Here is a 13,677-nt window from a genome sequence, read left to right on the forward strand (position 1 = left end):
CTCAAGCACCTTCTTAAGTCGAGCGACTCTTAAAACAGCAGCCGGTCGACATGATTTGTTTTCACTTTCTCTCTCTACTCTCACATCGCGTCCTACCGCTTTGATCATCAGGTCGAGATTAGAGGAATCTAATCTGTGTTTATCAGCTCTGATGACCCAACACACACTTATTCATCCAGCGAGCGGTGGAAGAAGTCCATGACGCTGCACAGCATGTTCATCTAGAGGTTTGAGCTGCTCGCTCTGAACAATGCCTGCATGTTGTTTGTTCGTGCTTTGGCCTCCTGCCTTCATCCTCAAGATGGGAGGAAGGGTGCTGTCCTTTTGTTTCAGTGTCTGGTTCTTCTTCCCAAAGAAGAAAAACACACAACAGTCCTGGATACAGGAGAGAGCTCGCTAAAGATAGATCAGCGGAGGAAATGTTGCAGACAGTCCTGAGCAGCTGTTTACACATACAGTATACAGAATGCACCAGTTCATACAGTGAAGATACTAAAGAGCTGTGTTGAAGGTGATCAGAGATGGAGACCGCTTGACAGCAACATTAAGTTCACCCCGTCCATTTCTCTGGGATGTTGTTCAGCTGTGCCCCAGGTGGACTGATCAGGACATTTAAAGACAAAGAATATTCAGAATCTAGAAGGACATCGGACTTTAATATTGAAAGAAATAATTGTTCTGTGACGGTGAAATTGAAACACAAAAACATTTATTTTGTGATGTGAATTTACATAAACTATTTGGGGTTCATTTCAATACTGGAAAAAAAAAATCAGCAAAAAACTAAAAATCTTCAAACGTAGAAAATAATGTAAAACTTTGGTAACATGTGAAACACAGTCATTAATATGGACAAACAATATAAACACAAATCAGATTGTTGAAACTCAAACCATACTTATATTTTTATGAATGAATGAACAAATTAAAAATAAAAACAGATAGATAGATAGATCGATAGATCGATAGATTATAACAGCCAGACTTTAATTATAAATAAAGATAAAGGAAGAAGAAGCTTCTCCATGGACAAGATGGTGGAGGTTCCTCCTCTGTGCATCATCAGCTGCTCCTCTCTGCACCACCAGCGTCCTGATCGCTCACATCATGACCATGGCCTCCATCTAATGAGAGAAGAAGAGAGATGACAGAAATCATTTTCATCAGCTGGAAGTCATCAGATTCCCCCACAGCGCTGTAACTAAGCTCCGCCCCCACTTTAACACTGAACGCTTTCATATTGGTGTGTGAGTGTGTGATTTGACCTGGTGTGTATCAACAATCTGTCCCCTGAACTATGGTGTGTGACACAACCACCTTAGATCATGAAGGATGTGAAGGAGCATCTCCAGGAAACAGCCCTGCTAGCCTCCACCAAGCTTTCACCAAGCAACTAGCATCCAGCCACCTGCCTGGTCTGCTAGCATTCAACCTCCAGCCACTTGCCTGGCCTGCTAGCATCTAGCCACCAGCAGCTTCTACCTCCACATCAGCAGCTACCACCATCAGCAGAAGCTACCACCAGGAGCCAACTCCAGCAGGAGCCAACTCCAGCAGCAACAGCTATCTCCATTGGTAGCAGTAGCTATCTCCACTAGCACTGCAGCAGCTAGCCTTCACCAACCAACTAGCATCCAGCATCTAGCCACCTGCCTGGTCTGCTAGCTTCCAACCTCCAGCTACCTGCATGGCCTGCTAGTATCCAGCCTCCAGCATCATCTACCACCAACAGCAGCAGCTACTTGGACCAACTAGCCTGAGTCAGCCTGCTGGGGCCTTCTTAGTTAATCTGTGCAGCTCTCAAACTGCATCTCTACAGACGCGCTGGATTTATAAGCAATGGCATTTCTCCTAACTTTAGTATGTTTGTTGGCATTTAGGAGCCTGAGTCCAAGCAATTGCTTCATGGTGAGTTCCTCTAACAATTTTTCGAGCATGCAAGACACCTACTACAGTGGCACAAATGCTAATGTTGCTGGGCATCACCAGCAACCACAGTTTCATTTGGTTGTTGCCCTTAACTTGTGGTTGGACAGGCCTTGGGACTTTCCTAAATTTCAAAACTTTCTAAACTTACTCTTTCATTGAAGAAAAGGCATTGCCTGGCTGCAACATATGAAACTACTGTTTCAAAATGCAATGTAAAACGAGGACTGATGGTCGTCCTACTCTTACTCCTGTCTGGTGATGTGCAACCAAACCCTGGTCCGGAGTTGCAATATATCCAGACTCCCCTTGATTTTAAATTAACGACTGGTCTCAAATTTGTTCATCTTAATGTGCGCAGCTTATTACCAAAGATGGACATGGTCAGAATTTGGGCTGCATCAACAGATGCAGATATTGTGATAATCTCAGAAACTTGGCTGTCAAAATCGATTACAAATGAAGAAATTAGCATGCTGGGATACAATGTTTATCGTACCGACAGGCCCAAGAAAGGTGGTGGTATAGCCATTTATGTAAAATCAAGGTTTGATGCTTCAATTGTTCTGTCTGAGTCTATCTGTAAGCAACTGGAATTTTTGGCATTGAAGGTGGAAATAGCCAAGTCCCTCTCAATGACTGTTGTCGGGTGCTACAGACCTCCATCTGCCACAAAGGAGGCGTTATCATCCTTGAAGCGTCTTTTGTCCAAATTAAATTATAATGAACTTTTGATGGCTGGAGATCTGAATTGGGACTGGCTAAATGTAGTGTCTGATGATTTTAAATCTTTCTGTGACTCTATTAATCTAAGCCAGCTGGTCAACCAACCTACAAGGCCAAATCTTAAAAGTTCTGATAAATCCACTTTGATTGATCTAATTTTAACAAATGTTCCTCATAAATTCTCATCCCTGGGAGTCTTCTGCAATCATTTGAGTGACCATTGCGTTGTTGCTACTTGCAGGGATACTAAAATCCCCAAATGTAAACCACGCATTATTTCCAAGCGGAATTTAAATTTTTTTAATGAACAAGCATATCATCATGATATGTCTTTAGTTAATTGGGGGCATATAGACCTGTTGCCAGATGTTGAGCTAGCTTGGACATTCTTTAAGGAACATTTTGTGAAAATTGTAAATAAACATGCTCCTATCAGGAAACTCAGGGTGAAGGGACGAGAAAACCCCTGGTTTACCCCAGAGTTGTCAGATATCATCCATCAACGCAACACGGCTTGGTCCAGAGCCAGAAAAAATGATTTAGCCTCTGACTGGTCTCTTTTCAGGCAGCTAAGGAACAAATGCACTTCTTCTATCAAAAAGGCTAAATCAGAATATTACTTATCTGTCACAACTGAGAATCTCAATAATCCACAGAAATTTTGGAAAGTGATCAAGTCTTTATCTGTAATTAAAGGTCCTCAGGCTCTTCCAACATTTGTACTGAAAGACTCTGTCCCAGTCTATGATAGAACTGAGGTCCTAAATTACTTTAACAAGCACTTTGTTTCATCTGGTAACTTGTTCGACTCCACGGGAGCTGCCCCTGTGACTCCCTGCACAGACCCTCCAAGATTCTCTGGTGAACCCTTTAATTTTGAACCTTTCACTGTGCAACAAGTGCATAAAGCCCTAAAAACATTAGATCACAGAAAACCCCCCCGGACCTGACCTGATTGAGCCCTACTTTTTGAAAATAGCAGCTGATTTTGTAGCACAGCCCCTAACAATCCTTTTTAATCTCTCAATAGAAAACAAAGAAATTCCATCTGTCTGGAAGTCAGCTTTTGTCACCCCCTTATTAAAAGGAGGTGACCCAGCACTTTTAATTAACTACAGGCCAATATCAAATTTGTGCGTCCTGTCAAAAATGTTGGAATCTCTCGTGAGCAATCAACTAAAAGAGTATCTAAGCTCAAATAACCTCCTCTCAAAACTACAATCAGGCTTCAGAAAAAAACACAGTACTATCACTGCAGCTACAAAGGTCATCAATGATATACTTGTTGCTCTTGATAAAAAGCAGTACTGTGCTTCACTTTTTATTGACCTGTCAAAAGCTTTTGACACTGTGGACCATGCTGTTTTAAAGCATAGGCTTCTTTGTTTGAGTCTGTCAGATCATGTAGTTTCTTGGTTCACAAATTACTTGAGTGACAGGACCCAATGTATTAAATATGATGGTCTGCTTTCTGAATTTGTGAGTGTCCAATAGGGGGTGCCACAGGGCTCAATATTAGGCCCCCTCCTGTTCATAATGTACATTAATGATTTGGGAAAAAATATGTTGGATGCTAATATGCATCTTTACGCTGACGACACCATTATTTACTGTTTTGGATCAACTCCTGCTAAAGCTGTTGAATCTCTGCAAAAATCCTTCAACGTGGTCCAGCACACACTCCTGCAGCTTAAACTAGTCCTCAACACAGATAAGACTAAACTAATGTTGTTCTCAAACAATAAGGAAGCATCTCAAACTGTTCCCACAGTGTCCACTCTTGAGGGAAATGTCATAGAGTTGGTTCATAAATACAAATATCTTGGTGTCTTGCTTGATGACACCCTCTCTTTCAAGCTCCATATTGAGAACCTTGTGAAGAAACTGAAACTTAAATTGGGTTTCTTCTTCCGAAATAAATTTAGTTTCTCTTTTGAGGTGAAACAGCGGCTGGTTACTGCAACTTTTTTATCCATTTTAGATTATGGAGACCTGTTATATATGAATGCCTCAGCTAAATGTCTAAGCAAGATTGATGCTGTATACCATGCTTCTCTTAGATTTGTTTCTACTTGTGGAGGCCGGACTCATCATTGTGAACTGTATTCCCGAGTGGGATGGCCTTCTTTGTCCACCAGGAGGCTAAGACACTGGTGCACTTTTATTTACAAGGCCATGCTTGGGCTCCTGCCCTCATACATCTGTGACCTTATTGTACGGAGAAGTATTGATTCTTACAGTTTGCGTTCCAATGATCAGTTGTTGCTGTCTGTTCCATTTGAACGGACAGAACTGGGAAAAAAGGCTTTCGTCCACTCCGCTCCTTCTACATGGAACATGCTACAAAAAGACTGGAAAATAACTGATCTGATTTCTTTAAATGCTTTTAAATCCAAGCTGAGAGAATTTGAGACACACTCCTTTACTTGTAATTGTTTTTAAAAATGTTTTATCACTCATTGTCTTTTATAATTTTAATTTCTGTTAATTGTCTGTATGTTGTGAGCCTGACTGTGTAATGTTTGCTGCCTCTTGGCCAGGACTCCCTTGAAAAAGAGGTTTTTAATCTCAATGGGATTTTTCCTGGATAAATAAAGGTTTAAAAAAAAAAAAAAGGTGTTGATGATCGGCCGAAGCAGAGAGACAGTAGAACCGTTCTAATGAGTTTATTCTCTCATGCTGCAGTCTACACTCCCACACAGGTGGGTGCTTTTATAGCGTTTATATTGTCATATTTTTGTACATGTATTTGAATGTGTCCTCATAAAGTGTTATGGAGTTTAAAGTGATGTTGTTGACACAAAGGCTCAACTAGAGACATGTTGGAAATTAGCAACAGCTATAAAGTCTTTATGCAGCAGATCAGTTTCATGCTTTGTATTGAAACTATGTTCAGTCACACTGTATATAAATAAATAAATGAAGATATGTGGAGGGTTGATTAAAGAACACTGAGACACTGACTTCAGAGTCTCCAGTCGATAGTTTGGATTCTTCGGAAGATCACGCAGCAGCTTCATGTCTGAATCCTGCAGGTTGTAGTTCCCTCTCAGGTGCAGCTCTCTGAGATGGGAGGGGTTGGACTTCAGAGCTGAGGCCAGAGAAGAACAGCTGATCTCTGACAAACTGCAGCAACTCAATCTGAAAAAAGAATAAAAGAAGAATAAAGTTAATGCATGATCCTTCACTTTGTCTTATTTAACTGTTGTAGATGTTTGAATGTTTGAATGTTTACATGTACTTAATTTAGGCTGATTATTTCAGAGTGATGCATTCTGGGTCACATGAGATGATTAAATTATAACGATAAATTATGATTAATATTAAAACAAATGACACAGTTTTGTTTCAACTCTAAGCAAAACAGAAAGAACTGAGTGAATACTAAATTCAGATTAATTAAATTGTTAATTAACTTCAGGCTGGTTCACACGGCAGGATTTTAAAATTGTCGGCCGATTTCCAAAACTTGAGAGAGCCCACACATGGTGATAAATAATCGGAGGTTTTACAGTTTTGGTCGTACAGTGTGTGGTGTGCAGCCACACAGCAACATCAACACACACCAACCGATTTCACTCGCAAACATCCCCCGATCAGACGGGAAACCTCGCAAAACCTCTGGAGATGAAACGTGATTCCAGAGTCAACAAACGGATGAAGAGGATGTAACAGGGATCGTTTGTGCTGTTTTTATCTGAAAAACACGTTTTAAAAAGAGGCGTCGGTCACAGAGTGGAGACAACGGGAGCATGAGCTGTACTTGCTACATGTTGATATGGAGGTGACTAGTTGTTGTTTTGGTGTTTCCTCGCCACTACATCACCTCGCTTTCCGATTGGCTACGCGTCACAGTCAACAGGCTCCTGCTCGTTTTATCCTCGGGGGGGAAAAACCACACGTGATGAGAAATCAGGCCAAAACAATCCAACATGTTGAATTTCCCCGATTTGAGATCGGAGCGGTCCCGACATTCTTCCGACCAGACGAGAGCGGTCTGAACACACCACACACGGCAGGATGATCTTATAAGATTATCTTATGATGATCGGGGCGTCCTTAAGATTATCAGAAGGGGAGAATCGGGGCCAAAATCTGTGTAATTATCCTGCTGTGTGAACCAGGCTTTAGATTCTGTTTTATTTTGTTTGCTGTTAAAATGAAGGATGATAAAAGAAGCACGGTTAATGAGCTCAAATTTAACACTGATTTGATTTTGCATATTTATGTTCTGAAAAGACTTTTGTTAATGAACATGTTTATGTCAGAGGGATTGTTTGAAATGTGACAATAAATACGTTGGACAAAAATCCACAGAAAGAATCTGAGCTGTGAATCTCGAATCACTTGACATTAATTAATCATGATTAGTAATATTAATGTAATAACAAAACTGACTACATAAAACCCCAACAGTCAGAAAAAAACATGTTCACATCAAATCTCTAAATTATTAAATATCCAGAGATTTAAATTCAGACAAATACTGAAAATATATAAATCCTGAAATGTGCAACAATGGAGGATGTGGATTGAAATGATCCAAATAAATGACACAGTCAGTGATCTTACATCAGAGTCTCCAGTCTGCAGTTTTGACTCTGCAGTCCCTCACCCAGCAGCTTCACTCCTGAATCCTGCAGCTTGTTGGAGGTCAGGTCCAGCTCTCTGAGATGGGAGGGGTTGGACTTCAGAGCTGAGGCCAGAGAAGAACAGCTGATCTCTGACAAACTGCAGCCCCTCAATCTGAATAAAGAATAAAAGAAGACTTCTTAATAGAACCAGAGGAAACCAGAAGCTTCATGAGCACGTTGTTTTAATCTTCATGAAGAGTTTGAAACTTTTCTCCACATTATCAGAAATCTCTGCATGAAGATGATTCATAAATCTGAATACTTTGACAGGATATAGAAACTTTTTCAAAACTCAATCTAAACTTGTTGTAAATGATAAACTCTGTGACTGATCCCACCTGCCTCCTTTGTGTTTCTTTTTGAAGTGTTGAAGCTGAAAACTATCCCATCATATATTTCATATCTGTCTGTGTTTGTGTGATTGTCAGTGTGTCTGTTCAGTGAAGCTGTATTAGATGTTTGTGTATTTCTTTATATTTGTGTTTTTTTTTTTTTTACCATATATAATGTTATGTCATCGTAGTCAGCGTTACTTAGAAACACATTTAACAGCAAGCTTTCTTTTCTTTTCAGCCCTACTTGAAGTTTTTATAATCATATATGATCAAAGTTGAGCTCCTGTTTATTTTACTGTTATTTATAAATCACAAAGTTAAAGTGAGACTCCAGACTGTGACCGACCACACGCCTCTGTTTGCTGTGATTTAACGTCCTTAAGCTGTGAGCATCATGGCTCTGCTCATATCAACATCTCTCCCTTTCTTTCTGAAACTCTTTTTAGACATACTCACATGTAAACTTTTATATGTTATAAATAAATACACACGTGAACACTCGATTGTTGTACAGTCCTTGTGTGTCCTACTGAAAGGTGTTTATGTATTATAGTCCTGCACTGCCACCCCCCTACCACCTCTGGGGAAGTCCGATCACAACCTGGTCCTACTCAAGCCACAGTACAAGACTAAGATCCAGAGACAACCGGTAACAACACGCGCCTTCAGAAAGTGGTCTCCTGAGGCAGAGGAGGCGCTCAGAGACTGTTTTGAGACCACTGACTGGAGTGCCCTGCAAGAGACCCATGGTGATGACATTGAGGGGGTCACACTCTGCACAACTGACTACATGAACTTCTGTATGGACGTTGTGGTTCCGACTAAAACTGTGCGCTGCTTCCCGAACAACAAGCCCTGGATCACCAGCGATGTCAAGGAGATCCTTAACAGGAAGAAAAGGGCATTCAAGGAGGGAGACCAGGCAGAGCTGAAGCGGGTGCAGGGGGAACTCAAGGTCAGACTCCGAGAGGCAAAGGAGGAGTACAGAAGGAAGGTAGAACAAAAGCTGCAGCAGAGCAACATGAGGGAGGTCTGGGAGGGCATGAAAACCATCACAGGCTGCAAGAAAAAAATAACAACGCAGAAGACGGGGACCCTGAGAGAGCAAACCAGCTCAACTTGTTTTTTAACAGGTTTGACAGCCCCGTCGCTGCAGCCAGTGCCTGTCCCCCCAGCACCCCTCTACACACCCCCTCCCCCCCTCTCACTCCCCCCAACACCTCCACCAGGACAGACACAACCTCCAGTGACAATCCATCCCCCCTCCCCCGCACCATCACCAGAGACCAGGTGAGCAAGGAGCTGAAGAGACTCCGTCCCAGGAAGGCAGCAGGCCCGGACAAGGTGTGTCCCAGGATGCTAATGGCCTGCTCTGCTGAGCTGGGGGAGCCACTTCAGCAGCCTGTGGCTTGGGAAGGTTCCTGTACTCTGGAAGACCTCGTGCCTCACCCCGGTCCCCAAGAAGAAAAACCCCAGTGAGCCAGGCGACTTCAGACCAATCGCTCTGACATCCCACGTTATGAAGACCTTTGAACGGCTGCTGCTCCAACACCTCAGACCCCAGGTCGAACACGCACAGGATCCCCTGCAGTTTGCATACCAGGCAAAGGTGGGCGTGGACGATGCCATCCTCTATCTTCTACACAGGGCTTACTCTCATCTGGACAAAGGGAGCAGCGTGATGAGAATCATGTTCTTTGATTTCTCAAGCGCTTTCGACACCATCCATCCCCTCCTACTGAGAGACAAGCTGACCGAGATGAGGGTGGACTCGCACCTGGTGAGGTGGATCACGGACTACCTCACAGAGAGACCACAGTACGTCAGACTGAAGGACTGCACATCTGACACTGTGGTCAGCAGCACCGGAGCACCACAGGGGACTGTGCTCACCCCCGTCCTGTTCACCCTGTACACCTCAGACTTCCAGTACAACTCTGAGCTCTGCCACATGCAGAAATACTTGGACGACACTGCGATAGTTGCTTGTGTCAGGGATGGACAGGAGGAGGAGTACAGGAGCCTGATCGAGGACTTTGTGAAGTGGTGCAGTGACAACCATCTGCAGCTAAACACCTCCAAGACCAAAGAGATGGTGGTGGACTTCCGAAGGAACAAACCACATCTAGAACCTGTTTCCATCGGGGGGGTCGACGTGGAGGTGGTCAGGACCTAGGGGTATCTGGGGCTGCAGCTGGATGACAAGCTGGACTGGTCGCCTAACATGGACACTACCTGCAGGAAGGGACAGAGTCATCTGTACTTCCTGAGAAGGCTGGGGTCGTTCAACATCTGCAAAAAGCTGCTGCAGATGTTCTACCAGTCTGTGGTGTCCAGCGTCCTCTTCTACGCAGTGGAGTGCTGGGGAGGAAGCTGCAAGAAGAGGGACGCAGCACGCCTGGACAGACTGGTGAGGAGGGCCGGTTCTGTGGTGGGCACAGAGCTGGACTCACTGGTGAGGAGGGCCGGCTCTGTGGTGGGTACAGAGCTGGACTCACTGGTGACAGTGGTAGAGAGGAGGTCTCTGGACAAAATGCTCTCCATCATGGACAACACACACCAACCTCTGCACAGCACCTTCACCGGGCAGAGGAGCATGTTCAGTGACAGACTTCTGTCACAGTCGTGCCCCACGGACAGACTCAAGAACTCTTTTGTCCCCCTGGTCATAAGACTGTACAGCACTTCACTGTCACGGCAGGGAAGAAGCGCACGGTGATCCCTGGACTCATTTTTCACTTTTTTTCTCACTCCTCATCTGCACTGCTGACCTCAGAGTCAGCCTCCAGTAGGACACTGTAATGCATATTGATAGTCACCTTACTGAGCACAGGTCACTTTAATGATAATCACCCTAATCATGTCTGGTTTCATCCTACTGTTGTGTTATGCTACATCTGTAATGGTTGACATGATCACCCTAACTAGGTCAAGTTTCACTCTATTGTCTTCAACACTTAATGCTAAACTGCTCCTCAATAGTTGGGTACTTTAATGACAATCACCCTAATCACTCCTGGTTTCACCTTATTGTTTTGGACACTTAATGCTAATCACTGCTCCTTTATGTTGCTGAGCACTTTAATGGCCCAGTCTGCATCCCTGCATTGACTGTTTAATGACTGTACTCACACCTCTGGCACTACCTCAAACACCTCTGTACATGCACATGGAACTAGTTTCTAGAAGGTCAGCACTTTGTTTCTAAGGCTCTTTAACTGTTTTACAGGTCTTTCACAGGTTATGTACATAATGCCAGTGTTTTTCAACCAGTGCTCCGCGGCACACTAGTGTGTCGCGAGATATTGTCAGGTGTGTCGCGGGAAATGATCAAATTTCACCTAATTGGTCTAAAAAAGAAGTCGAGTGTCTGTGCTGACAAGTGCCTGGCAGAGTTATCATGTAATACTCTTCCATATCAGTAGGTGGCAGCAGGTAGATAATTGCATTGTACTCTGAGACAAGAGAATTAGTGATGCATTGATGCGACAGGTGACAGTGACATTATGGCTAGCGAGAATATACGGTAACAGTGATGGAGAAGTTTTTGAAAAGGAAAAAAGCTCACTCCGAACTGGACCCTGGACAAAATTCGGACCCAGATGAAGGCCCTAGTATAAGTGGAGGTCAAAAGAAAGCAAAGACTGTGAGCTCGAGCAAAGTTTCGAGGCAATACAGCGAAAGCTATCTTTCATTTGGATTTACTTACACCGGGGATGCAACGGCACAAACTCCGCTGTGCTTGGCGTGTGGTAAAAAGCTATCCAACAGTTCTATGGTCCCAAGTAAGCTTAAACGCCATCTCCAAACGAAACACCCTTCGCTTCAAAACAAGAATGTGGACTATTTTGTTCGCCTGCGTGAACACACGGAGAAACAGGCAACTTTCATGAGAAAAACCACAAAAGGTAAATGAGAGAGCCCTTAAAGCGAGCTACCACGTTGCAGAACTTGTAGCTAAATCAAAAAAGTCCCACACTGTGGCAGAGACATTAATAACTCCCGCCTGCAAAGCCATTGTAAATGAGATGCTCGGATCTGAAAAGAAATAGCCAAAGTTCCTCTCTCAGATAAGACAATAACCAGACGTATTGATGACATGTCTGCAGACATCAAAAGTGTGGTTTTGGAAAAGATCCGTATCAGTAAGAAATTTGCGTTGCAACTTGATGAGTCTACTGATATTAGTGGACATGCTCAACTCTTGGCCAATGTGCGTTTTGTGGATGGAGACGCAAGCAGAGAAAACTTCTTCTTTTGCAAGGCATTGCCAGAAAGAACAACAGGAGAGGAACATTTTCGGGTCACATCAGAATATCTTGAAAAAGGAGGACTTAAGTGGGAAAACTGCACGAGTGTCTGCACTGATGGAGCGGCAGCTATGGTTGGGCGCACCAAGATGTTAACACTGCTGCATTGTGTGAGATAATAGTTAAACATTTGAAAACTTTTGAGGAGAAGATGTCATTTTATTTCTCTTCAGCCTTCACTGAATGCCTTGACTGGGTTAGGGACCCTTATAGCTCAGCATCAGTTGTTGGAAAGGACATGACTTTACAGGAGCAGGAGGACCTAACTGAACTGAGACAGTGGTTTAAAGCTAAGCTTTGCAGATCTACCTTTGGACAGTTTTTGGTTGGCTACTGCCAAGGAGTTCCCTATTCTGGCAAACAAAGCTATTTTGACTTGCTCCCATTTTCCACGACATATCTGTGTGAGGTGAGCTTTTCAAGCTTCACTGCTATAAAAACTAAAAACAGAGAGAGACTGAGAGCTGTTGAGGAAGAGCTTCGTGTGTGTCTTTCTTCAATTCCTGCCAGGATATCAACTTTGTGTTCATCCAAACAAGCCCAGGTTTCACACTGAGTGAGTAGAAATATTTTTATTTGTGTTTATTTGATACCAAATAAACACAAGAATTACTTTATATTGATAATATGGGCTACATAGTTTCATTTTTTTAACATTATCGACTGGTGGTGTGCCTTGAGATTTTTTCAATGAAAAAAGTGTACCGTGGCTCAGAAAAGGTTGAAAAACACTGCATTATGCTATATAAGTTTAAGTCTAATGCTAACTGCACAGGTTTAACCTTTACTCTTAGTCACATAGGGGCTGCTGAATCTTGTTTGGGGGATTATTGTATTACAGAGGGGAGGGGGGACAGCGGGTGTGTATTGTAACTAATGTCTTGTGTCCTGCCTGTCTGTATACTGCTACTGGATGCCTTGAATTTCCCTCGGGATCAATAAAGTATCTATCTATCTATCTATCTATCTATCTATCTATCTATCTATCTATCTATCTATCTATCTATCTATCTATCTATCTATCTATCTATCTATCTATTATAAACACACACACCTTCCTTCACTGACACTCTCTTACACACATGCACACTTTCTCATAGTCGTGTTGCTGGCACTGATGTTATGGGTAACAAATAAGAATGTGTGTCTGCACATATGAAGTGCTATAATATGCCAAACAATTTCTTACAGAGAGGGAGAGTCTTCTGGAAGAAATGAATTTAAATGAACAATCATACTTGTTTTTTCACAAAAATAAATTCAAATTAAATTTATACATTTATCAATAAGCCATAGCCTAGCATACGTCTTTTAGCTCCAATAGACAGCGTCAGTCAATGAGGCGTCTACGTATATTCTGTCTATGGTGAAGACAGAGAACAGAGAGGATGCTACTTTCAAAATCCTCAAAAAACACCTGCCTTTAATTTAGGCTGATTATTTCAGAGTGATGCATTCTGGGTCACAGAGAGATGATTAAATTATAACGATAAATGATGATTAATATTAAAACAAATGTAACTGTGTTGTTTAAATTGTAAACAAAACAGAAAGAACTGAGTGAATACTAAATTCAGATTAATTAAATTGTTAATTAACTTCAGGCTGGTTCACACGGCAGGATTTTAAAATTGTCGGCCGATTTCCAAAACTTTAGAGAGCACACACATGGCGATAAATAATCGGAGGTTTTACAGTTTTGGTCGTACAGTGTGTGGTGTGCAGCCACACAGCAACATCAACACA

General features: G+C 42.6%; 2 protein-coding genes across 2 annotated transcripts in view; one reads left to right on the top strand and one right to left on the bottom strand.

The window, feature by feature from the left end:
- The window catches only part of LOC306835646 (uncharacterized protein), a 380,835-nt gene that overhangs the window by 298,534 nt on the left and 68,624 nt on the right, over positions 1-13,677 (top strand). The window lies entirely within an intron of this gene.
- Positions 1,036-13,677, bottom strand: part of LOC306836313 (uncharacterized protein) — a 36,474-nt gene continuing 23,832 nt past the window's right edge. Inside the window, exons 10-12 of the mRNA XM_079363316.1 lie at positions 7,225-7,398; positions 5,617-5,793; positions 1,036-1,124 (exon numbers count right to left, since the gene is read on the bottom strand). Of these exons, the coding sequence (XP_079219442.1) occupies positions 1,106-1,124; positions 5,617-5,793; positions 7,225-7,398 (370 nt within the window). The 3' untranslated portion in view covers positions 1,036-1,105. The remainder of the gene's footprint in view (positions 1,125-5,616; positions 5,794-7,224; positions 7,399-13,677) is intronic.

This window comes from Symphodus melops (genome assembly GCF_947650265.1).
Source record: "Symphodus melops genome assembly, chromosome: 15".
Lineage (NCBI taxonomy): Eukaryota > Metazoa > Chordata > Actinopteri > Labriformes > Labridae > Symphodus > Symphodus melops.